The sequence below is a fragment of the Seriola dumerili genome, unplaced genomic scaffold (assembly GCF_002260705.1).
Source record: "Seriola dumerili isolate Sdu_G_001 unplaced genomic scaffold, Sdu_1.0 BDQW01000081.1, whole genome shotgun sequence".
In the NCBI taxonomy this organism is placed as follows: domain Eukaryota; kingdom Metazoa; phylum Chordata; class Actinopteri; order Carangiformes; family Carangidae; genus Seriola; species Seriola dumerili.
Window position 1 is genome coordinate 1,624,666 of NW_019174336.1, and position 27,352 is coordinate 1,652,017.

The 27,352-nt window shown below is 42.1% G+C and overlaps 1 protein-coding gene across 4 annotated transcripts; it reads left to right on the forward strand.

The window, feature by feature from the left end:
- The first annotated feature begins 856 nt into the window (after positions 1 to 856).
- dennd1a (DENN domain containing 1A) lies at positions 857 to 27,352 on the forward strand. 4 transcript variants are annotated; one of them, XM_022744513.1, is made up of 23 exons: positions 857 to 967; positions 6,433 to 6,497; positions 10,032 to 10,075; positions 10,311 to 10,360; positions 10,972 to 11,091; positions 12,002 to 12,071; positions 13,048 to 13,128; positions 14,084 to 14,137; positions 14,915 to 15,025; positions 16,058 to 16,158; positions 17,028 to 17,073; positions 17,166 to 17,267; positions 17,351 to 17,476; positions 17,611 to 17,712; positions 18,454 to 18,541; positions 18,909 to 18,949; positions 19,949 to 20,020; positions 20,119 to 20,175; positions 20,400 to 20,576; positions 22,242 to 22,306; positions 23,205 to 23,342; positions 25,412 to 25,658; positions 25,781 to 27,352. In XM_022744513.1, the coding sequence occupies exons 1-23, from the start codon at positions 951 to 953 to the stop codon at positions 26,840 to 26,842; spliced, it is 3,036 nt and encodes a 1,011-aa protein (XP_022600234.1). In that variant the 5' UTR covers positions 857 to 950; the 3' UTR covers positions 26,843 to 27,352. The 4 variants fall into 4 exon arrangements, with proteins under 4 accessions (XP_022600234.1, XP_022600235.1, XP_022600236.1 ...); XM_022744514.1 differs by having other exon boundaries at positions 20,400 to 20,552; XM_022744515.1 differs by lacking the exon at positions 23,205 to 23,342.

Sequence of the window (27,352 nt, forward strand, 5' to 3'; positions counted from 1 at the left end):
TTGAATGTGCCTGCTGCTTAGTGCATGTGCTTCACTCCTCACATTTCAATCTGTACAAATGACGTTTCAGTTTCATTCATGTCGTAAAGACTCATCCTGACACTGACCTCAGTCGCTGCAGGTGTCCCTCAAAAAGCCTTTTGAAGCTGTCACTACTGGTCAAAATAACCTCCCACTGATGGTTTCAAACCCAAACTTGTCCCCACAACCACAGCAAGACATGTATAGACACATGTACATGCCCTAACAGAAGTTGTTCTGCAATAAAGCTATACCACTATATCCCCATATAGACGATAGCTTCTAAGATTGAACTTTTATTACCTACCTTACCTCTTACCTTTTTGAGACTCTTATTTTGAAAGTGTCTGTGCTTCTGTGTTTGTCAGTATAAATTGCACAAAGGTTTTGTAAAACAGCCAATAATTCCCTCTTACCATGTTAAGACTTTTATTTTGCAGGTTAATCAAAATCGTGAAGATGGTATTTGTGTGTTTCTGTCAATATATATATGTCTGTGTGTGTGTGTGTGTGTGTAGAGCTTCCCAAAAGAACCTCAAATAAGTTCTTATCACCTGGTGGTACCTTGGTGTAAGTACATTTTTGGTTATTAATCACCCATAAAACCTCAATTAACCGCTACTGGGGTAAGTAACGGGTAAGTAACGGCAGGCATGAATCTTATCACGCGACCCACTCGTCGGCAGCACACGTATCATGGGAGCTGTAGTTTCTCTCGCTGTGTTACTCCGTATTGCAAATTCACCCGTCCTCCACAATGGAACTACAAGTCCCAGAGAGCTGCGCGAGGCAGAGCGTGATCTACGCGTGTGGACACACCATGGCGTAGTAGAGCTCTGTGTGACAGGCTAGCATCAGAAAAACATCTCCGGACAGACGCGTCTGCGCACTGATATCGGCTGCCAGCGACGGCGGGGCGAGGAATAAGGATGGGGTCCCGAATAAAGTAAGAATGTTTACCCGCCCGTTTATCGGAGGCTGTTAGCGGCCTGCTGCTCTGTTAGCTTTGTTCCTGTGAGTCATTGGGAAAGATACAGTACAGTGCGAGGCCCTGACTTGTTGCGACACAGGCTAAAAACACTGGTGGCTCACCACTGTACTGACCGGAAAAACAATGCATTTACGTCTCTTATGGTTTTGAGCTCTACTAGTCCTCTACAGGCTGTCACAGGCTGAGACAGAGATGACTTACAGTGAGTTAGGAACATATTTGTGTATGTACAGCCAGTGTAAACATGGTATCTGTGTCAGATGATCATCCTGAACCTGATGCCGGTTTTCAGGTCTGAAGTTCAGAGCAGAGATGCAGGGGTCTGACAGATGTCCTTGTGCTTAACTGTAGCCTAATGATTCCTCTGACACCATGTAAATATTACAGATCTATGGCTAAACTGTCATTAGGTGTTGTTAGACTAAGAAATTTTAGTCAGTTGTTTATGAGTTATTATAATTGCAGAAAAATGACTGTCACATCTGTACCATCACAGTTATATAACACAGTAAAGACTCTTTGGTCTTTATGAAGCAGAGAACTTCTTCATTTAGCTGCACAGAGGCAGTAACACTGCTCAAGCAATTTGACAGAACTGGGTCATAGAAAGTTGTAGAAATCCTATTAGTAAGAGAATTTCTGCAGAATGCAGACAATGACATGTCAGGATCAGCATGTAAGCAGGGTCATATTATGGCGCGCCTGCTGTGTGGGACATGTTGATAATTAACAAAAGTGTGTCATCAAACCCGTTTTGTTGTTGGTCAGACATCCCAATTAGGGGTTTTAAGCAATTTATGTTAATCATTAACAATTAACAATCATTAATCATTTATAAAATACACAATAAACCCTTTTTTAACCACTGATGTTCACAGCAGAATCACAGTAAAGAATAGATAAAGTAAACACCTTTACTACTTACTTTCAATTATATATTGAACAGAAACATTTCAAATTGCAGCGATTCCAGTCCCATTTCTCACTATTCAATGACTGGCCATAAAAAATCCAAAGTATTTATCAGAGCAAATGATGCCGTACAACTTCCAGGCCTCATTGGAAAACATGCATTTGGTAAGCACTAAACCTGTTGAACATATGTAACAGTTGAAGGTAGAATAAGCAATTCTGAGAGTCTGAGAAACTGTAGATATTTATCTCAGTTGTAGATATTTTGATCTAAAAAAAAAACCAAAAAAACACCCTTCCCTTCAGTGCTCCGCCCCCCAAATTCATGGACGCACAACAATACAATGGTGGAATCCAGAGTGTACACAAACATAGCATTCAAACAGAGTGGAGTGAGAACTAGAGAGAGCTAGTTGTTTAGATTGTTTTTTCAAGACTAAAGTGACACAGTAGAGGACTGTAGGTTTGTTCGTTAGTTAGTGTTACCAACAACAAATATTGCTCTCACCACACTGTGACCTGCTGCCTCTGCCTCTCCCTCAGCTGTCTCATACCTGCAGCAGCTTAACTGACCACTTGAGAACCATTGAGAACTGACTTCAGTATCGCTCAGTATCCACTGTGTCCACATCTTCTAACGTAACACCATGTGCCTCCCTCTTTCCCGCTTTCTCTCTTTCTTTTAGTCTCTGCGTGTTAGCAGAACCAAGAGGTACAGGGGAGCGAGTAAAGAGTAGTTTATCAATCGCGGACGGCCTCATTCTGACCGATTAAAATACAAACATAGTAGCAAATGTACTTGGGCGTTAATATACCTGTAAAGTGTGTGTGGTAAACCCATAGCCAGCGCACCAGCTGCAGACAGCGTTACTCACAACTCTCCTGCTACTACAGCTAACACCACGCCAACAACATGTGGCAAAGTCCTGCAGTAGAGACTAGAGAGGCACAGTGCACGTCTTTTCTTATATTGCACAATGCACATTGTTTTTGTCAAACTTATTTTTATTCATTTACAGTAAAAGCACAGAGTTTCTACATTGGAAGCAACATACCTCACTTTCATACTTTACAGCAAGATGTATGCTGTGTGTGAAATTGTTGTACGTTTATTTTTATTTTTTTAAATGTTATATTTTATATTATACAGTGAGATATTTACATGTTAGATGCGCAGTACGCTGTGCTGTGCTGCTCTGAGCTCAGTCCACAGCATCTCTATTGAGTTCAGGTCTGGGCTCTGCCTGCACCACTCCAGAAGGTGGATTTTCTTTCTGTAGTAGATTTACTTTGATGTTTAGGGTCATTGTCCTGCTGTTTCTGACAGCAGTCAGTTTGGTGTAGACTGTTTGTGCAGCATCTGTCTGTTGAGCAGCAGCTGAGCAGGAGCTGTGGTGCAGAAACAGCAGGCCAGGCATGTAGAGTATTGCAAGTGACAAGTACCTCCATACATCCATAGTCCATAATAGGCTAATTGTTATTTGTGAAATAAATGTATTTATTTCCCACCACATGCAGTGTTTTTCATAATTTTTATATATTTTTTTTATATGTTTTTTTTTGTCTGTGCTGCTGCTGAGTCTGACCCTCATTTCACTGCTTACTTCCTGTACGTTGGACCTTGGCATGTGACAAATAAAACTTTGAACTGCTGATTAGTGGCAACATCGCTTATACCTGAAAGATAAAATACAATGATATAATTATATATTATATATAAAATACAACAATATAATTATTATTACTATAACCCCGCTCCCCTCTGTATATAATATAATGGTGCATTGTGATATTTGTATTGAGATCATTTGAGACAATTTGGATATTGCCCAAGCCTAGCTATATGGTCTTTTTCACTCAGTAGATGGTGTTACCTGTCTGTACTTTATGGAAAAGGTCACTGATGCCTTTCCATCCTCAGAAGGACAAAGGTGATTATTCCAACTCTCAGGAAACTGATGTTTGTTTGGTGTTTTCCTGTTTCACCTTATTTCCTGTAAGACTCTGGGGTGAATGTGCCTGAATATGTGTTTGTGTCCAGTTCATTGATTACCTCATTGTAGTTCTCTCCTCATCCTGTTGCTTTAAACACCATTAAAAGTGTTAATAAAAGGTCATGTAGGTAGAGAAAAACTCACACAGCCATTGTTTGACTGGGCATGCTTTTTATTATTAGTGATAGAGGTAATTGCACTTTGTAATATACACATTGACTGATTGACCAGAGGGTGATAACCGGCTGTGGTGGAGTTTGAGGTTTGGATTGTAGTGGGGAGAAGTTGTGAAGGCAGTGATTTGTAAGGACTCTCCTGCAGGGTAACATCTGGACCAGAGGGTGAGCTGGATGAGTGGAGTCAGATATGATTCTATTTGCTCTCTCAACTGTTCCTGTTCTGATCTTTTACAGATGGGAGCGGGATGATGATGATTATCATGTCACGATCATACAATAGTTTTATCTATTATCCATTTATGTATTTTGATCAATGTGTTATAGGTCAGCTATACTAAGGCTAGGTTTATATTTGCTGTTGGTCTTTTTTTACGTGCCAGAATACAGGTTTATATGTTTTCATTATTTATCACAGGTGACAGTACTGTAAGGTCGATGGAGTATTAGGGCCACATTTAGGAAAAAAGTTGTAATTTTGAGAAAGAAATAATATTTCAAGAATAAAGTCATAATATTATGAGCATAAAGTTGTAATTGTAGGTTCTGTGTTTTAGAGGGGAATTATAAGAAGCTTTAAAATGAGGAACGTGGAGCATCCTGTGAAGTTCTACTTTAGCAGAGGTTTCACTAATAAGGAGAGACTTCATCTTTTGGCTCATCATCATCATTGTCATCATCAGAAACTGAGTTTATTCTATTGTCAGGCAGAGAAACAGCAGCTGTCAGAAGCAGCTCAGACTGACACTTACTGTTCTTTCACCTGGTTTATTGGTTGATGTAATATCAATTTTTAATTTCACATTTTTAATCTCCTAATATTTTTTCCTTGAAATAGTATGATTTTATTCTCAAAATTACAACTTAATTTTCATAATAAATAGACTTCATTCTCGTCATTATATGACTATTCTTGAAATTTCAGATTTCTTTTTTTTTTTCTCAATGTGGCTTTCACACTCCGTTGTAGTAAGGCACTTACACTGTGTGTGAGTAAAAACGTTTTGGAACAGCATGGTGCTTTTAAAAGTCACATATTTAGGGCCTGAGCACCAAAGGTCGGGGCCCAAATCGTCCCTGACAGAAGGTACAAAGAACCTATTGTTTTTGTAGAGATTATTATCATTATTATCATTATTATTAGTAGTAGTAGTAGTAGTAGTAGTAGTAGTAGTAGTAGTAATATTCTGCTGGGAAAATGCCTTTCAAATAAATGTTTCAAATAAAAGGTCAATCAGTTTTATCAAATCAATTGACAATGTATCACTGTGTTTTTCATTTCACATACATTTCATCACTTTATTAATTCATATTCATTTTTATCAGTTATGTTTTGTTACTTCCACCCTTGAGGCCACTTTCCTGAAACGATAAATGGTCAGTTGTGTGTTCAGAATGATGAAACATGGCTCTGTTTCCATCATATTGCAAATGGACTGCAATTATATAACGCTTTATTTAGTCTATCTTCAATCTATTCTAATCAAATCAGCTTTAAATGGATCAAATCACTTGATAATTTGTCACTCCATTTTCAGTTTAACTGCATTTGCACCACCTCTTTGCAGACTGAGCGACAGAGGAGCTGGGAACTTGGTGAAACAGGCAGTACAGCCAGGATTTATGCACAGTGCAACTGTGCATTAATGCGTGCATGTGATGTACTGATTATTATTATTTAATTTATGGCATTACAATGAAGTTCACTTTACTTCTGATGTTAAAAACCCTGATGCACTTATAGTTTTCTTCTTTGACACATTTTAAATATTAGAATGACTATGGAGCTGAAAATTTCAAATTAATGACAAATGTTCAGTCATAATAAATATTTGGCAGAACAACCTAACTGGTTGTGTATAGTTTCTGTTAAATTAATTAAAGTAAAATATCTTTTTTAGTGGGAGGCTCCACTATAAATAAATAAATATATATATCCTGTATATAAATATGTAATATTTAATAGTCCAGACTGTTCTGGTCTGTGGTTCCCTGATGGTGGAACAAGCTACCAAAGTCTATCAGAGCAGAGCATCCCTCTATCTTCAAGCATCTGTTGAAGACTCCTCTCTTCACAGAGCACCTCCTCTCTAACACCTCTAACACCCCCACATGTCTAACTAGCTCCTACTGTGGACTTCACCTGATCTCCTTCACTAATTAAACAGATGTAGTGCTTAGTTCTTACACCAAGGTCTCTACTGCTCTGAAGCTTCAGTGGTGAACCTCACTGTAAGTCTCTTTAGATAAAAGCTGCTGCCAGATGAGGAAATGTAAATGATAAATATTTCCATAACATGAGAAGACCACACTGATGATCTGTCTTCCTCTCTTCCAGGGAGAGCCCAGAGTCCACGTTTGAGGCGTATCTGGAGGTTTCCCATCCAGGCACACACAGCTCCAGTAAGTTGGTGAAGGCTGGAGGTACAGCTGCATTCTTCTTCTGTTTTACACTGATCATAAGCAGTAAGCCATCAAGGCTTCTATACTACACGAGTAAAGTCGTGTTGCATTTCTACTTCCAGGGGAGCAACCAATTGTAGTCTGGTTTCCTCCAGACATGACGTTTAGTGTAGAGGCCCAACAGTTCAGTCCTGGTCTCATCAGACCAGAGATTCTGTTTTCTCTCAGTCTCAGTCATTTAGCTGCTTCTTTACAAACTGTCACTGCCATGAAGTCCCGATCAGTGTAGAGCTGCAGTGATGGTTGTCCTTCTACATTGAAGGTCTCACAGTTGAACAACAAGGACTCTTCCTGGAGCTGGCAGCCTCGCCAAAGTGAGCGATCGGGGAGAAACCATCACCTGATCACACCTCATCACCTGATCTGTGTGTCTCAGACTCTTGGATGCTCAAATTTGAATTCATTGTCTTCAGGCATTTCTGCAGTTTTTGATGTGAAATGTGTTTTAAAGTTATTTTTGCACCTTTATTCTGAGAGAGAGGAAAGTCAGGGAGAGAGGGAGGGGTGACATGCAACAAAGGGCCACAGGTCAGATTGGAACCTGGGCCGCTGCGGTTAGGAATAAGCCTTTGTGGTATGTGCTCTACCAGGTGAGCCACTGAGGCACCCCTGATGTGAAAATGTTCTACATTTTGGCCTCAGATGAGTCCTCAAACTGGGGTCACAAGTAGACCCTGGTTCATTATAAGTGGTGCGAACAGTTGGTTTAAAGCTCATGATAAATGGAGGTTGATCTCATCTTTGTCGGAGTTTTTTTTTAATCTGCTCTATGTGACTCATTTCCTGGGTACTGAGGAGAAACTGTAGGCTTTATTTCTAAGAACGTCTTCCTGTTGGAGACTTGTGCCTCTCGTCGTTTCCTGTTCAGTCTTAAATATCCCATGTTCATGTCTGTATCACACAGTTCTTCTTCAGTCTGACTTCTGCTGTTCTTAAAACAGGAATCACTTCAGACCACCATTTAGTTTTTTGCACACTGAAGAAATAATGGGGTTATTAATAATTTTTTAATTTTGGGATTTATGGGATTATTATTAATAATGGGAGTTATACACAGCATTTCTTAGTCTGGTTTTATTTATGCTCCCCACAATATGCTGTTTCTCTCTTTAAATTTGTGGGATGATATCTGACATTTCTAGACATCTTCTAGAAACCTTTTCATATTTGCAAACACTCGCCCTTTACATGAGGCGTCAGTGTGACTCTCAGCATGTTGCAGTGAAGCTCAAGACTGACTCCTTCTGCTGGAGACAACATGCAGCAACAGAGACAGACAGTAGGCCTGAGGTGTTTTAGAAAAAAATAAGAATGATCTACATCTGTTCTGACCACAGAGAGTTTTCTCAAATCATCATAGAAATGATTGGTTATCATTAAAAATTCTAATCTAGTCCAGTCGTTATTATTTAGTCAACCCCATTAAGATCAACGACGGTTAGCTAACACTATTATACCCACCGGCTCTGGAAACTCCTCTATCAGGTCCTCATACTTGGTCCTCCTCCTCTGATTGGCTCCCAGGGAACAGTGAGCTCCAGTATCACCACTTCCTTCTTTAGCTCTGACCGTGCGACATTGTCGGGTTTGAAGGTTGTTTGTATTGTCCTGACAAGTGTGATGAGTCTTTGCTGGCTGGAAGCACTTGGTGGTGTTCATGGCAGATGGCCCCCGCTACTTCCTTCCTGATGCCAACAATAGCGACCCTCTCCCATGGCTTTATGGCAGCAGCTGATGATGTGCTATAACATCCCTGTCTGTTGGCAGAGCGGGAAAGCAGGTGTGTCAACTTTGGCCCGGTGAATAAGTGGGAAGGGCTTGGTAGTCCATTGTAGATGTGGTGGGACTTTGCTTATCACAGCTCAGGCCAATCCTGCTGGCCTGTTCCTCTTCGACTTATGCCCACACCTTTCACCTCTCCTTGCCTTGGGCCTGGTCATAGCCAAACATCAACCTCCGAGGCTGAAACATGAAGCCAGCACTGAAGAACCAAAACCTGCAGTTCCTCTAATGACCACCAGAGTCTGGCTCCAACAGTGAGTCAGTCCCCATAGACTCCCATGTTAAAATGTCCAACTTTACAGCAGAAATAAACATGATTACAGCCTGGTACAAAAACAGTTTTGGTCTCGAGACTTAATTTCCTCCTTCATGACACCTGTTTATATAACTCACCTGTTTACATTTTATTAACACTTAAAGTTATGGAGAATTGAAGGCGGGCCGCTTTTAGTGACAGGTGCGTATGCAATGAAGTCTCAGCTTCACCCACACCCCACATCTTTGACCATTTTTGGATTAGCTGGGAGTTAGGGGCGGAGTCAGACACTGCCAAGATGGTGACAGTGGAGCAGCTCACTCTGAGCTTCAAAACCGCTCTTCAGAAAACCTGTGGGTGACGTTACAGAGGCTACGCCCATCTTTATTTAGAGTCTATGGTCGTAGCGTCCCACTGTGCCACTGCTTAGGCAAAATCTTTGTCCTGCCACAACTCCCATGAGCACCCTGTGCTGTAGTTGGGATTCAGCCTGGGCCACTGCTTCCTCTGCTTTCCTGTGAGACTTCCAGGTTAGAGGCCCTGTACTGCAGCACTCCTCTCATACTGGCCAGCATGAAGCCTGAGTTTGGTCTGGTGGCTGCAGAGGGTCATGTTACTGAGACTCCAGATTACGTCCAGTCACTGGCAGTGCTAGTTGCTGACCGTCCTCTTGAATCTCTCCACTGTACTTAATGGGACTTCCTGATCCCTCCTGAACCACGCTGGTATCCTTCAGATTGAGGTTTAATCAGGCTGATTAATTAATTATCAGAACTTCATTTATTGTTTTTATGCCTCAGCACCAGCAAGAGTCAGAGCTGGAGGCATATTGTTTTTAGGTTGTCCCTTCGTATGTCCCATTCTCGTGTACACAATATCTCAGTAACGACTTGATGGAACTTCTCCAAATTTGATATAAACGTTCACCTGGACTCAAGGACTAACTGATTAGACTTTGGTGGTGTCAGTATGACTTCACAAAACTACGGTGGCCCTGAGAGCTCAACACACTGCAACCTAAGAAAACACATCAAGTTCATCATTTCTTAGTGTCCCCTAGAAACACTGCGTTGTTTTGTAGGACTGAATGTACAGCGTGTTTGTTTATTTGCATGTGTTGTCAAATTGATGAAGACGTTTTCTGAATTTGCAGTGCGTTGAGCTCTCAGGGCCACGGTACAAAACACTTTTTAGCCATTACTCAAGACTTCACAGCAATTATGACAAAATTTCACACAAATGTTTCATATTGTATAAGAGTCTGGATAAACAGGATGTAACCTGAAACTAGTCCAAGTGGAGGAGGCAGAAAACCATGAGGAGGTGATTCTAGTTTTTCTTGAACCTGTCTGTCTAGATATGAATTTTGATTGAATGTGTTCTGTTAGATCCTAGTCACTTGTACACCCTCACTTCATGTCTGTGATTTCTAACAGAGCCGGAGGTGCGGAGGCAGTTCCCTGAAGACTACACAGACCAGGTGTGGAATACAGTACTTCCTTTTACCTTTTCTTTTCCTCACAGCTGATTTGTAGTTCTTCAGTCTGTAGGACTGCCACATAACGTAAACAGGGTAGTAGTTCTTTCTGTATACAGGCCTAACACTAACCAGTGTATGATGTGTACACTCTTTTATTTATGTTACAAATGGAAGTGCATACTATGATAATTCATGTAACTACTGTTCTTTATTAACCTTCATCTGTTTCCCACAGGAAACTCTTCAGACTGTGCCCAAGTTCTGTTTCCCCTTCAGCATGGACAGGTACAGACACACACACACACACACACACACACACACACACACACACACACACACACACAGACTACTTGTAGTGACAGTGTCTTAAAAGGCACAGCATCATTTGTTATACTGATGCACATGTGGAGGTTTTAAAACTCATCTTTCATAAAACAGTAGGTCAGATATGTTGCCAGGTGAGTGGCAGATGCTGTGAGATGCCATAAATATTGAGCTGTGTAGTTTGTCAGTGGCACATCCCCACTGCACATCCCCACTGTGGCACCAGAGTGGTGAGGGCGAGGAAAGAGCCTCAGAGTTCCTCAGTGTTTCACTGCACTCTGTCCTTCCATCCGGTCACAGAGAAAGCTGCCTCTGCCACAGTGGTTAGTTGACAATGAAAAATCAATTAACAGTTATCAATTAACCCAAGTCTACTGGGTGACATCAGAGTAAATATGGACACACACTATCAGTCTGCAGATCCTCAGTAAATCAAACTTCAGTTTCTGATTTCCAACAGCTCCTAGCCGTCCTCTACAAAGAGGACAGAACCTGCTGGTCTGCAGGGCTGTGATTAAACGTTTGTCCTCTCCCTCTCTCTCTCTGCCTTCTGAACCTCTCTCTCCCTGCAGCCTGACAGTCAACCAGGTCGGACAGAACTTCACTTTTGTCTTGACTGACATTGAGAGCAAACAGAGATTTGGCTTCTGTCGCCTGTCCTCAGGTGCACACACCTGCTACTGCATTCTCAGGTGAGTGTGTGTGTGTGTGTGTGTGTGTGTGTGTGTGTGTGTGTGTGTGTGTGTGTGTGTGTGTGCGCGCGTACGCACGCACGCACGCGTGTAAGTGAGATCATAGCAAAATGTGGTCCTAGAGAGACCTTTTATAGCAGCAAGTACCACAGAGGTGGTTTTGAGAACTTGGCAGATGTCTGTCTGTCTGTCTGTCTTTCTTTCTTTCTTTCTTTCTTTCTTTCTTTCTTTTTCTTTCCTTCTGTGGACAGACTCTTGTCACCACAATAGCGTAACAACAAGATACAGTCACTAACTTCGCAGGTGTGTAGTTGGGCTGGGTTCAAAGATGGATGTGGTCCAAGCAAGGGCACCAGGGTTATGGGTGTTGGAAGTATAGCTGCTGGTGTTGAGATCAAAAGAATTCATGATAACGATATTATTGCCATATCTATAGAAGATTTTTAAAACAGGAAATGGAAATTGAAGTTGAAATCATGGAGAGTGAAAAGGAAACCAGATGAACTCATAAACAAAAGATCTGCAAGGTCAAACATCTCCCTAGCTGGAAGTAAGGAAGGGGCCATTGACCCCGCCCTACTTTGTGCCACTTGCCACACTCATGCGTGTGTGAGTGTGTGTGTCTTTGTTTCACAAATAGAGAAAGTAGCAGAGATGGGGCCTTTTAAAGCGTAAGGATTTTAAAGTGAAACAGTAACTCTCATGAGCTCGTTAAAGGAACCAATCACTCCTCTCACGACCAGTTTACCAGATAAATGTCTCAGACTCTGAAATTTCCAACTGGGTTTAGAGTGAAGGCTGACTACAGTTCCGAAGATGTCAGATTTAACAGTGTTTAATTAAGATGTGCCATTAGTCACAATGTGATGTTACGCTTTGTAAAAGTACAAACTCTTTGTTGTTCTCTCAGCTACCTGCCCTGGTTTGAAGTCTTCTACAAGCTGCTTAATATCCTGGCAGATTACACTATCAAAGGCCAGGTGAGTGAGGACGGGTGACTCCTCTCGTTTTGTGTCATATCAGATTTCTAGACTTCAGTCTGTTGGTTGGTTTGTTGACGGATTACTGAACTCAACATGCGAGTGTTTGTCAGCTCTCATCAGTGTTTTTCTTTTGAGCTAAATTTCAACTTTTCTTTCTGTTTCTGTGAATTTAATTTGCTCCAGAGTTTTCCCTGATTCGTCAAGTTGGCTTCAGACATGGAGAACTAGAGCAGACTGCTAGTTTCTGTTTAAATTAAACTTGGGTGATATCCAAAATGTATGACTTGATACAATCCAGCCCAAATATTGTGATATATCATGTAATTTTATCCTACAGTTTGTTGTTTATCTTTTGTATTTTATGTGAAATAATTAACACATATGATGGCCAAGGGGTGGGGTTTTTAAAAAAACTTTATTTACAATATCATTGTATTATTGTATTTCATGTTTCAGGTATAAGCAATGCTGCCACTAAACAGAAGTTTTTTATGTCACAAGGTTTAAATGTACAGTAAGTAAAGCAGTGAAATGAGGGTTGGACTCAGACACACTGAGCTAAACTGCAATAAAAAAAATAAAAAAAACACATGGCAGGAAATATCGCAATATTCAATATAATGGAATATTGGCCCAAGCCTAGTTTTAATTGATATATTTATAACACTGATATTGTCATATAAGCCATTTAAGCCATTTTCAAATGTATCTGTGGGAGTGTGGACAGATATCTGAATGTTAATGTCAGTGTTTATGCTTCTTCACAACCATAAGCTGACACAGCAGAATATCAGTCACACTTGCTGTGTGATGATAACATGACTGAGAGATGTCTGGAATGACTTTGCAGTAATTATTCTGTGCAAACTGCAGCTTGTCACTGTGTTTATGTTGGAGTTATATAGAGTGAAGTTTGTGTGTCTTGCATGAAGACGTGACTGTGTGTGAATTTTGGCTCTACCATATCCTTCAGGAAAGCCAGTGGCAGGAGCTCCTGTTATCACTACATGAACTCCCCATCCCTGAGCCGGGGGTCCCGGTTCATCTTGGTGTGGTGAGTCTGACTCCACCACGTCACATCCAGCTGAGTTCACTTTAAGCTAGAGGCACTGCAAGAGTCTGTTTTCCTCCCATAGAAAAATGATAATCTGCTGGTGGTTGAATCACTTCTTCAGCATCAGAAACTTGATGACATTTTTATCTTTAAAGTACAAACTGCGACCAAAATAGATGAGGTTTTCAAACTGTGAGGTGCACCTCCACCCAGCTAATTGTTGTAGCCAGGAGCTGATTTGGCTGCTCACCAACAGTTGGAACTGCTGCAGTGGCTGTTACACACAGCTCATAGAGGATATAAGCTGCTTTAAAACCCTGCACCAACCAGATACATACATACTTAGAGATGCAGAGTGACTTACACTTCCAAGGAAATCATTGTCACAGATGTCCATCATGAATCAATGTCCATAAATCTGCTTAGAAATCACAGAAAAAGATGACAGTGACAATTGTCTGTACATCCATGGGTGCACTGCAAACAGGAGCTGCTAATAGCTAAATCAGCTACTGTTTCTGTGCCAGTTCAAAATATGAACAAATATAGGCTAAAAAAGTGGGGCCCACATCTGCAGTAACTTACTGACTCCACGGCGGCATCATACTTCCTGTTAACGTTCCACAATCCTCATCATCCTGTGAGCTGTAGTTCCAAGACTTAGAGCATGATTATCCCCAAAATAAGACAATAGTAAGACGAATAATACGAGTTCCAAATCCATTAAAATATTACATTTCTTTTGTGTTGTACTGTCAATAATTTGTTTGACATAGTAAGATTCGTGTTATGTTAGAAACTGGCAGGTTTATACAATGTGTTTCTGACCACATTGATGAAAGTATTGTTACAGTATAGTTGTGCCAAATTGTCACACTTTAAGGTGGAATGAAAGGCCACACACCAGACAGTCTGTCCTGAATGTCATTCATACCGCTGACTCTCTTTATTCCAGCATTCCTTCTTCACTGTGCCTGACACGAGGGAACTCCCCAGCATACCTGAGAACGTGAGTGTTGGTTATTTCTCTCTTGCCCTTTGTTTGATTTCATCACTTCCTGACGGACGCAACTCTGATACGATGCTGAAAGATGTTGCAGTCACACCTCTGAACTTCCTTATATTTGACTGAGCAGAATCGTTCTTTTTTTTCTTTTTTTTTAACTGTCCATCATTAGTGCAGCTACATTCAAAACCAAAAATTTTGCAAGTTTATTTTTGTGAAGCTAAATATTTACGAGCTAAGATACTGTGACACATACTGGAGGAGTGTGAATGGATGTGTCTGGTGTCAAAGAGCACAGTGTTAGTCTTCATCCAGTGGGAGGGGTGGTTTAAAATGTAGATTATTGATAAACCTACAGTGTTCAGACTTTTGACTGATTTTCACAGAAATGTGTGTAAGACCACAAAATGAATAAATACATGACAATATCAGATCAGATATCAAATGTGACTTTTTAAAAATGATGATCCATTAAGTCTGATCTAGAGTTACCATATCATTTCTAACGTTATCATTTTAACCTGGTGAATATTGATAATGAGATAGAGAGTCATACATTTGACCTATTATGAGAACTATAATTGTACTTTTCCTAACTTGCAGCCCTGTTATAAACATGATGCATTACTGTTGTAAACTGTCTACTGGATACGTTCTGTGTAATACTGAGTCTTATGATCTGAACCAGTTGATACTGTTCATGCTGAATTGAGGCTCTGCTGGTCTTCACCTTCACAACTAACTCACCTGTTTCTCTCCTCTTGTGTTTGACCCCTGCAGAGAAACCTAACAGAGTACTTTGTAGCAGTAGATGTCAATAACATGCTTCATCTGTACGCTAGTATGCTTTATGAACGTCGAATCCTCATCTGCTGTAGCAAACTAAGCACTGTAAGTAGAGTCCACTTCCTCTTCCTTCTCTCCTCTACAGCTCTGTCCATGTTGGTCTCTTAAATAAGTAGGTTTATTAGAAAATACAGTTAACAGGAGTACACATTTACCCTGTGACCTCCCTGAAAAGAGTTTAGAAAATGTTTTGTCATGTTTAGACTTGAAGGTCGGGGTGAGTAAATCCCAGAGTTGGAAGTTTTATAAAAACTGAAGTCAGTAAACAGTATATCTATTGATATGTGGGACAATATCCAAATATAAATGAGTGATAGGCTTTACAGTTTTTGTTAGAAACATGAAGATATTTTGTGGTTTATGTAGTTTTATGTCACTGTGTTTAGTGAAGGAATTGATGTCATAGTTGCTCTATCATCACAACCATTGTCCACTTTAAGTGGGTCAGTTTCTATTTATCCATTCGAATAAAATGAAAGATGATTAACCAAAAATGCAACGTTATTTATTAAATGTGGATACTCGCATATGAAGAGCTGCAAAAGTATGAAGAGGCCTATACAGTGATTTATTCTGCACATTAGTTGTAACAGTAATGTGAGTGAGAGTTTACTGCGAAGCCCAGAAAGTGTCATGGAGAGAAACAAACACACAAACTCATCTTTATTTATTTGGTGCTTTTGAATTCATATTTATACACAGGAATGAACAGAACACAGCATGAAACATATTGTTGGCATTTTAACACATGGAACATGTGGCATCATGACTGTATGTAGAAGAGTGAGGAAGTGTATGAATATAGGAACTGAAAAATAAATATGAAGAAGTGAACTGAACAAAATGAATGATTTTCTCTCTGTGACGCCTGCTGGGCTCTATAGTTTGTGATAAAGTCTGATATTATGGAAATGAATTTTGTAATAACATACACTCTAATACATTTCATTGTATATACATATATCATGATATTTTGTTGACGTAGGTTTTTATTCTGATCATTTTATTTAAACTGTTGAAATAACTGCATATATAAAATCTAACCTCACACATCATGTATTTGGTGTTTGTCCACAGTTAACAGCTTGTGTCCATGGGTCTGCAGCCATGTTGTATCCAATGCACTGGCAACATGTTTACATTCCTGTCCTGCCTCAGCATCTGTTAGACTACTGCTGGTGAGTCCGCTGTCCAACGACTGTACACACACAGCACATCCGTACATCTGCACAAACACCACTGAACCCCGTCTGTCACAGGAAGTTGCTTTTGTATTTGATTTATCTGCATGTTATGACGATGAGAGTGAAATTATGTTCAGCTTTTCTTCACATGATGACACAGAGCTGAAGTTAAAGCATGAACAGTAACTCTCACAGAGTGGCTCTTCACTTATCTCGGCTGCAGAGAAAGTGAGGCCTCTGTCATATCAGAGACAGACTGTTCTGTAAGTGTTACGAGTGTATTTCATCATATTTTAGTGAGACGTCGTCCTCTTTCCTGATTTGCTTATGTTTTTTTTTTGTTTTTGTTTTTTTACTGCTGAGGCAAAGTGAACAGTTTTTCCTCATTGTTAAGCTGGCGATAATAAAATCAAGGCATCTGCAGGTGTTGAACAGCACTGAGTTTATTTTCCTAAAAAAAAAGAGGCATACAACCTCAAGGCTGTGTCTGCTTCCTGCTGCAGGCAGTGATGTCGTTTCCAATGTTTTTATATGTGACGTTACACATATAAAAAAAACTAAAAGTATTGTTTTATTTTAAAGGAGCTATTTGTAAGTTTTTCTATTCCTACGTAGCTAACGTTAGCATTAGCAGCTATTTACTTACCAGTCTAGAGGAAACGTGAATTCAGCATCAAACTTCATTCGCTTTAAGTTTAGACTTGGGATCAGACAGATCCAGGAGATAAAGAAAACTGTGTCATCCAGGATTTAATATCTGCCAAGCAAAGTGTGACACACTTAGGTTAAGACCTAGAGAGTAGACCCATCTATGAACCTTGTATATACATGTTGTAACAATGGCTCTAACTCTTTGTTTTCAGTGCCCCAATGCCCTACCTCATCGGAGTACATTCCAGCCTGATGGAGGTAGGTGACTCTTGGTGAACCACCTGTCTTTACAGTCACACTGACTTTGTGTCTTTAGTCGATTGTCAATATATCATGTTCTGCTCTCATAGAAAGTCCGAGGGATGGCTCTGGATGATGTGGTTGTCCTGAATGTGGACACAAACACCCTGGAAACCCCCTTCGACGACCTCCAGAGCCTGCCCAACGATGTGGTGAGGAACCGCTGTACACACATGGATGTAAACAGTCTCAGATAATTGATGTGGTCTGACGTCTGTGACCTGCCGTCCCACAGGTGTCGTCTTTAAAAAGTCGTCTGAAGAAGGTTTCCACGACAACGGGGGACGGCGTAGCTCGAGCCTTCCTCAAGAGTCAGGCGGCTCTGTTCGGCAGCTACAGGAACGCTCTGCAGATAGAGTCGGTCAGTACACGCTGCAGATCTGACAGCGGTAGAGTTGGGATTGATGCTTTCATGTGGCTGTGGGTACTGGATCAGAAGTGTGTGTGTGTGTGTGTGTGTACTCTGACAGTTGCTGTGTTTTCCTTCATTTTCAGGGAGAGCCGATAACATTTAATGAAGAAACCTTTGTGAATCATCGCTCCAGTGCCATGAGACAGTTCCTGCAGAACGCCATTCAGCTGCAGCTCTTCAAACAGGTACTCAGCTGATTGTCTGTCTATGCTTGTCAGGGCCCTCGTTGACATAATGCATTTCCAAGCCTCTAATGTCACTGATAAACTTCCTTTCCAACTGCAGAAGTTTAGAGGGACCTGAACATGCAACTATGATGTAAAAGTTCAAACTGATAATAATACTGTTATTCTTATGATTATTGAACTGTTTTGGAGGGAAAACAGAGAGTATGAGACTGATCAATCATGACCACGCCCACTTAGGAGACAGGAAGTGTAAACCATTTCGTACCATTGGCGCTGCTTGTAATGTGTCATCTTCTGTTATAGAGTATGTTTGCCTTAGTTACTGGTACTGCCCCCTGCTGGTCATATGCTGAATTCCATCTCAAAGATGTCTCATACAAACTGCCTAATCTCAAGCCTTACCTTAACCCTTACCTTAACCTTAAAACCAAGTCTTAACCTTCAACCAGTCCTTTCACGTAGTAAGGTTTGGTCAATACGATGGTTTAAACCTGAGATAATGATGTTTGTACAGCTATCTTTATGGGGACTTGTCATTGACAGAATGCATTACCTAGTCTCTTACCCTAATGCCTCACCTCAACCCTTACCCTGGCCTAATTCTAACAGCCGTTTAAACTTGTGCAGCCCCCACAAAGCTGTCGAACCCCACAACTATAGGCTCCCACACACACACTCACACATCTTTGTTTAACCCTTGGTCTTGCGGCCTCACACACATTATGTTTCTCCCTGCAGTTCATTGACGGCCGTCTGGACCTGCTGAACTCAGGGGAAGGTTTCAGTGACATCTTCGAGGAGGAGATCAACATGAGTGAATACGCAGGTGAGTCAAACAGGAGCATAGACACTGAGGAGCACCGACAACTTGTGTTTTATTCATTTAAAGGAGGATCACACAAATAACAGAGGACACCTGATAAATGCGCTGTTGTGTTTGTTTGGCATGGAAACGAACAGATCATGCAGATAACCTCGTGCAGCTGCCATCGTTTAACCTCTGCTCATTATTACTGGTTATCGTAAATGCAAGTGAAATGTGTCTGTCCTGATAAGTATCCACTGTAACCCCCCAAGACATAGATGGACAGCTCACGTTCATCAGCAGAGTCCAGACTGGACTCCTCCACATTCTCAGCTTGTACCCAGCACGATGATGTTGACCTTTTATTTTCCTGACCTTCCCCCCACAGGCAGTGACAAGACCTACCACCAGTGGCTGTTCACTGTGAAGGTGAGCTGGTCTGAATGTTGTAACCCACACACACAGCATGTGACTCTAAAGAATATAATACAGGGATTTTTCTGCCACTTGGTTTTGTGGTGCTAACAGCAGGAACCAGTGATGTCAGTGCAGGTCATATGTCTGTCCATCGATCCACCACTTTGATCCAGGAAAACAGATCTCAACAACTTCTGACCAGAATGCAAAGTTACTGATGCTTATGGAACCTCAATTTATTCTGGAAAAGGTTTCCTGGAACCTGCACTGCCTGACCACTTTATTAGGTACACCTATGCAGCCTAATACAGTCCAGTACAACAGCTCTTCTACTTTGATGAAGCTTGATATTACCCGTTTTTGTTTAATTAGACAACATGTTTGTTGGGGACTGCATTATATTTGAATGTGTTTGTAGCACTTTTCAAAACAGAGTTACAAAGTGCTGCACAAACAAAACTCAAAACAAAGCAATAAAAGACAGAGAACAGAGGTAAAGTGTGAATTGGCAAGACAAGTATAACAGGGAGAATTACAAACACATATGTTAAAACTATTAAATCAATAAAAAATATGCAACCATAGAAAATAAAACCAAAAGTAAAAAACAGTCAACAATTAAAAGCTGCTTAATACAAGTATTTTTTGAGTAGTGTTTTAAACTTGGTATGTTTTTAAAGTGTGTGTGTGTGTGTTTGGTCATAAGGGGAGAGCAGCTCTGAGATTTCAGAAGGAGCCTTAAAAGTGATTAAAAGTCATGCAGTGGTCACTGAGTGTGTATCATTGCAATACTAATTAAAATGGCTGAATAACAGAAACACGTCTGTATGAGGTGAAACAGTCTCTAGTGTTGTGTCTGTAATGAATCCTGCAGCCTCTAGGTGATGCTATCTACTTCATGCTCTTGCACAGTTCATCCGTGTGCTGTGTGAGAACAGTCTTTTCACACGTCAGCCCTACCAGTTCGTCCGTGTGTCCGTCACTAAGTTTTGTGTTGATGTTTTCTCACAGAAAGGGGGCGGGGCTATCTTCAACACAGTGAAGACCAAGGCGAACCCGGCCATGAAGACCGTTTACAAGTTTGTAAGCACGTCCATGGATCCTGGTAGAAGGTAGAGAATGAAGTGTCAGGTAGAGGTGAACATGGCAGTGATGTGGCTCTTTCTGTGTTTGATTGACAGGCTAAGGATCACGCTAAGATGCGTATAAAGGAAGTGAAGAGCCGCTTGAAGCAGAAGGTAAGTGGCTCTGCTCCGTTGCCGTAAACACTGTTACTCTGGTGACAGCAGCACAGGAAGTGACAGTTCTTGGTCTCTCTCTCACAAAAAATACCTTAAACATCACCCTGACTTACCTTAACTGAACCCCACCCCAGCCACGGCGTGCAGCCTCCCTCCCCCTCCCCCTGCAGTGTCATCACCCCTCTCACCCATTTCGACTTCCCTGTGTCCCCCCTCTTCAGGAGCAGGCGGAAAACGGCCTCTCTACCGGAGGATCCGCAGTCATCGATGATGACGGCTCAGCGGGCGTTACCTCCTCCACCGGTGCAGTCAGGAGGGAGGGGCCACTGCACACCTGGGATGACCACAGGCCAATCACCGTGCACTTTGGACAGGTTGGCAGAAATGATCCTGAAATGGTATAAATTTATAAATGTCTTCAGATTTTTGCACCTTTCTACACCCCACTCCACATTCTTGTCTTCTTTCTCTCTTCTTTCTCAGTGGATTTGTGGACATTATTCAGGATTAACATTAGATGTAGTGACATCATCATAAAGAGTAATCGGTGCATCATATGTTTGACAGAGTTATGACTCAAAGAAAGCCTCAAAAGAAGTGTTTAAAAGGAAAATCCCTTTACTGAAAAGGCATTAATTCCAGTTCATTTAAGCCGGGCATATTTCCCATATTAATGTGGCCACTCTGGTTCTCTGGTCGTGCTAACGTTGCACCCACCAGCTCCGTTGTAGAGATTTGTAGAAACAAGGACTTGAGCAGAACAGCGTCTATCAGGACAAGAAGTGTGAGCGCTTGTCTGAGTCCGACTGACAGTAAACACAAGAGCAGCTGGCCACCAGAAATGTATACACAAGTTAGCTTTAGTCCTTCTCTCATTTTATTCAATCATATTTTATATTTTCATGTATTTCACACTAAACTCAAGTCTCTTGTTCTCACTATTGTTCTTTATTGAATTATGTTTTAACGGTGCAGTGAAGTCAAAGATAACTTTCCACACTAGACAATAAAGTCTTTAACTAACTAACCAACTTAACCAACTAACTAACTAACTAACTATTCATCCGCCCTCACTGGTTTGTTTGAACATGTGAGGCTGTGGATGGTTTTCATTAAACGTGTTTGTGTTGGAGAAATAGTAGAAAAGTTTCCAAATTGCAAGAAGAAAATGACACGATGCACAGCGTGCAGTTTACAAAGACTTGACGCTTCCCTGTGATGATAGAGACTCAACAACACAACTCTGAAATGTTACATTCATTTCACTCATGGACGTTTTTATGCCTCAGCGTCAGTGACAGTCAGAGCCGGAGGTATATTGTTTTCAGGTTGTTCGTCCGTCCGTCTCATTCTCGCGGACACGATATCTCAGTAACGCCTTGATGGAACTTCTTCAAATTTGTCACAAACATTCATTTGGACTCGAGGACAAACTGATTCGATTTTGGTGGTCAAAGGTCAAAGGCACAGTGCCATTACTCAAGACTTCGCACAGCAATTATGACAATTTCACTCAAATGCTTCATATTTGATATGACTCTGGACGAACAGGATGTAACCTGGAACTAGTCTGAGTGGAGGAGGGATACAACCACAAGGAGGTGATTCTAGTTTTTACCCGGGACTTATCATCCATCACAATTCTAACCTTTTCTATCAGCTTACCATATTGTATAACCAGATGCTAGTGTTGCTAGGCGTCACACCTTTGTAATCCGATGTGTTTAGTGTAATCGCTCTTCTGTACAGTACAGAGAGGTCTGTGCTATCTCTCTCTTTATCTCTCCCCTCACTCTTACCTGTGACCTCCACACATCTCTTTATTGTCTGTGCACATTTGGTCCCATTTCCTCTGCGGCCCTCTCTCCCCTGTAGCTCTCCATCAGACTCAGGCTGCCTGCCTCACAGTAGCTTTATTTCCTCTACTGAAGTCCTCTTTAGTTGATTTGGACGTCCAGATTCACACAAACATGATACACTTCTAAAATGTTCCTCACTGAGAAGCCGATGATGGTGCAGATAACTTGTTCCTGTTTTCTTATCTTATTCATTTCCCTCCACAGGCGCGGCCCCCCATGTTGTTGAAGAGACCGAGCAGCAATGTGAGTCTGGAAAGCAGCGTTGACCAGTAAGCCTCCCTCCATTACATCCAGTGTGTCCCACTGTCTGTGTGTACTTAAGAAATGACATGTACACTTCTGAGAGTCAGTGCAGTAACTCTGAGGTCAAACTGCTCAGAGGGTTCTTTATAGTTTGCAGAGCTGAGTAAGAAATGTCACTGTTAAGAAAAGCCAGTGTGTTCCTCCCGGACATCACGTCTCTGTTAATTACACTAAGATTAAAACTGCAGCTCCTTCACAGTAAAAGCCTCAGAGGGGCCGTGATGCTTCATGCTGTTTGTTGGATATTGTATTTTGAGGAGAGCGAGCAGGAGGAAGGAGCACAATGCAGGTTCCACAGAGATGTAAAGTATTAATAATAATGACGATGAACAGTTGTAGCAGCAGTTGCTGAGCAGAGTCTCAGGAGTCTCAGTCTTCAGATAAAATCTTCAGATGCTTCATTTAACTTCAAGAGGATTTGGATTAAAACCTACAAATGAAATGATGAGTTTTATTTGGAGCTTCAGTGACGTTCCTCACGACAGTTTGCAGACACTGAAGTCAGTTACAGAGCCGTGTTAACTGTGTTCCAGCTGTGAACAGCTGCTGCAGTGGAACAAGCTGAATCAAAGTGTTTGAGTACAACATTTACAGATGTTGTTTATTGGTTTGTTTGTTTGTGTCATCGTGATCTAATTACCACTAATCCTTTTTTAACTGACTTCACATTCAGCAGTAAATCACATGATATAACTATCTATAACACTAACACACTGCATGTAAATGAATATAAAACCTGATACTGTTATCACTAATCTTCCTTTTCTTAATGTTCCTTCTCTTTACTTCTCCTGTTTCTGGACTTGATTAACACACCTGTAATGAGCTGTGTGTTTCCTGTTGTTTTCCCTCTCCTCGCCGTAGCTCTATCCGTCCCACTCGTCACTACACAGTCTTTCTCTCGGAGGATTCGTCCGGAGACGAGCTCCAGTACGACGATGACTCCATCTCTGGGTTTCCTGACAGCTTTCTCTTCTCCGTCCCTTTTGAGTGGTCGCCTCTGTACGCATCTCTCTCTCTCTCTCTCTCTGTGGCTCTGCACTGTTCGCTCATTAATAAGCTTTTCTCAAATCAACTCTTTTTTTCCATTGAAATCTGTGTGTGTGTGTGTGTGTGTGTGTGTGTGTGTGTGTGTGTGTGTGTGTGTGTGTGTGTGTGTGTGTGTGTGTGTGTGTGTGTGTTATGGTGTTGTAGTCATTGTAGAGGGTTTGTCTATCAGTTGTGTATAAAAGCAAGTGTCAGTGGGACCGGCACATTCACATCTATGCAGGAGCAGGGATGTCACAGGAAAAGCAATAAAGCATTTCCATCATTTCATATTTTAATAGGCATTAAAAATAAGAATCGTAAAAAGAATTTATAAATGAACAATTAATAACATCATTAAATACTTAACAATTAAAAATGGATTCACAAAACAGCATAAAACTCATTACATAGACAATTTATAAATACATTTAGTAATTCATGAATAAATAATACAATATGAACTATTTGAATATTTATTTAATGAATGTTTTATGTTGTTTTTGCAAATCCATTTTTAAATCTGAAGCATTCATTGATGGATCGTTCATTTATAAATTCTTTTCACAATTTATCTTTAATGCCTATTAAAATATGAAATTATGGAAATGCTTCATTGCTCTTCCTGTGACGCTCCTGCTCCTCCATACACGGCGCCCACTGTCAGTGAAAAACAGTTATGTCGCCCCTGTGACGTACCACCACTGGGTCAACATGCCACATTAACACAAAGTCTAGTACAGCACTGGTGTGCACTAGTGTCAACAGTATTATTAAAGTATACATGATGCAGTGTACTGGCGTTGTGTGGATCCACAGTAAAATGAAACTTGTGGTCCTACATGTGCCCGGGTCCTCGGCCCAAGTCTGGCTCATATACTGACTCCGGCTGTTATCCTCCAGTGGTGGCCAACAGCCAGGAACATTTTGTGTGTGTGCACCAGAATCAGTCCAGATGTGGAAGCAGCCAGTCGTGCTTGTATGTGGGCCGGACTTGGGTTGAGGAACCAGGCGTATATTGAACCAGAAGAAACACAATAATAATTTAGCTATGTGGGAGATAACACACCAAACAGACCTGCATACTAACCTGAACTAAATAACACCAGTGCAAATCCCTCCCGTACACCACTTTCCCATGTGTGGTCGTGGACTTGAAGGCGTGTCCCTCTTGGTAACGCTCTCAGGATCAATACATTTTAACAGTGAATCCATCTTTTTATATTTGCAGCAAGATCATTTCAGTGGTGTAGACATGCTGCAGTGCAGACCTTCATGGCTTGTGAGAGCTGGGGTAGGAGGCGGCTGCATGTGCGGCATGATGGATACATTCCTCATCAGTTCATATATTTATTGAACAGTTGGCCCCTGGTTGGCCCACGTTTCACCAGATTCGGTGACAATATTTCCACCAGCTCTCCCTTTAACATCTCTGGTTGTATCAGGCTTAGTGAGCAGGTCTGCTGGTGCAAACTTTCACATCAACAGGATGAAGTTTCCAGATCTGTCAGGGTCAATCATCACTTCACTGGATCAGCAGAAAACAGACCCCAGGCTGTTTTAACTGTAAATGGTTTCAAGAAGATTAGATGTATCATATTTGTCATATACATCGCTGTATATGAAAAAAGATTCTATCCATATTGCGCACCACTTCCTGCATGCACATGCATTTTTCTGTATTACAGTCAGCATGTAAACTGGGTTGAAGCACGATGTCAACCATGAGTATAAAACAGTATAGAAAGCTCAGGTTTCTCCCATAACCTGTTGACACCACAGGCTTTTAGAGTATCTCCACAGTTCCCCCTTTAGTTGGACTTTTAAAAGCACTGAGAGTCTGTGGATTCAATGCCACAGTGCTGTGAAGAGTCTTACAGACGTGTTAACCATACACCCACTACTTTAGACTTCAAAAAGCATCCTTTGCCAAGATGAGGTCCATCTATATTTCTGCTAAAAGGTCAATGGTCCTTTTTCAGTTTGAGTGTTTTGATCCATGAAGTGAGGGAAGTGAATAACAATGACTCACACTGTCCCTGCAGGCCACAGCCGTACCGCTCCCTGAAGGAGGTGGAGTTGATAGAAGGGGATGATCCTGGTTTTGGGGCAGAGAGTCACACTGCCCCTCCCAGCCCAGTCAACGAAAAGTTCTCCAACATCAACCTGCTTGGCGATATCTTTGGCTGCCACGACGAGCCGGACAGCCAGCCGATGACCTTGGCTAAAAGCCTCGAGGACCTGAGGACCCCCAAAGACCCTGGGGAGCTACAAGCCAAGTTTACCTACCAGGTCAGATGTTCTGCTTCATAGTGTTATTTCCCAAAAGACAATATTTGGTCCAGATTCCAGATCTGGTCCCGAGGTTTAAGATGGATTCAAACCTCAGTCTGAATGCTCTCTTGTGTTTGCAGCGGATGGACCTGAGTGTCGGCGAACACTCGCGAACGCTGCCGGGCCTCAAGCTCTCCAACCCTTACAACAAGCTGTGGAGCGTAGGCCAGGATGAAACGGCCTTGCCTGTTTGTGCGCCCCCTCCCTGTGACAGACCTCCGTCTGTCCAACTTCCTGTGCAGCCAGAAGCCCACTCCCCAAGCTGTGAAATCTCTGGCCTGGGCCCCGACCCTCTGGAGCCCTCCACCCCCGGCAACATCACCATTCCACGTCCACACGGAAGAAAGACGCCGGAGCTTGGTACGGTCCTCGCGCCACCGGTGGCCCAGTCACGCTCTAAAGCAGCAGGAGCCAGTGAGGGAAGGACTACATTAGGGGGGCAAGAGTTCAGGCAAGCGCTGAGCATGACTACAGATGAAGACCTGCTGAAGCCCAGCAGGGACAGTATAGATCTGATTAGCCTTCTAGACCCCCTCAACAGCTCAGCACAGACCAGCTCCACTTCACTACATGACGGGGTAGATATTGGTATGTCGTCCTCTTCCTGCAAACCAACGCTACCCCCCAGGTCGTACCCACAGGGCTTGCCTCCTTACCCAGTGCACCCTCACATATCACTCAACCCCTTTGCCCAGGTTCTGCAGCACACCTCCTCTCACATGCACTACTCACCGACTGTCAGTGGGAACCCCTTCAGTGCAGTCTGTGGGCCCCCACCAGGCTCCTACCTACACACTCCACAGCAGCCACAGTCCTTCTCCACACTACCAGGGCTCTACAGACAGCATTCACCGGGCAGTTCCACCCTGCCGCCCAGCTACGGACTGCTCCAGTCGACCTTCCCCTCCTCCGTCACCTCCCTGCCTCCCTCCTCTGCTAGCAATCACGCCCTTTCCAGCCTGGCAGACTCCATGTCTGCCCCCCCCACAGCTATGAACCCTCTGGCAAAGCCGCTTCGTGCTGAGGGCGACAGCCAGAAGACTCAGGATCCCTTCGGGGACCTGCTGACTATGGCCAAGCCCGCTACACCACAGAAAAAGAAGGTGGAGGACCTTCGGAGGAGGTGGGAGACATTTGACTAAAACCTGTGAATATGTGTTGAGGTGCTCGTCTCTGTCACTACGCAAACTTCCCTTACTACTGTATCAGGACCTTCCGTTGCAGTTACTGACACATTAGCTCTGACACACTCTGAGTTTGTTTTGTAAGATTAAAACATCTGTGGGTTCTGTTTTACTTCAGGTTATGTATCAGCAAAGTTTTGATCATGGATTGGAAAGCAGTGAATACCAGAGTTAGTAAATATGGTAAAACATTAGCTAATTAAGATTAAATTGTTTCCCTTACACGCTACCAGCAACATTACAGGTGCTTTCAGGCAGTAAACAGCTGCTGAATTAGGCAGCAGTGGCAGGTAGAGCCTGAATGTACGGTCCTACTGATACTCACCGTGTCACCATGGCAACCAGAGAAGCCATGCAAAGAAAGATTATGTTGGAGGATCTGAGTTCCCGGAATCGTACACCCCCTCAGCAGCAGCGATCATGGTTAATGTTAATGGTGTAATATGGCTCACCATTTCCTCTACATTA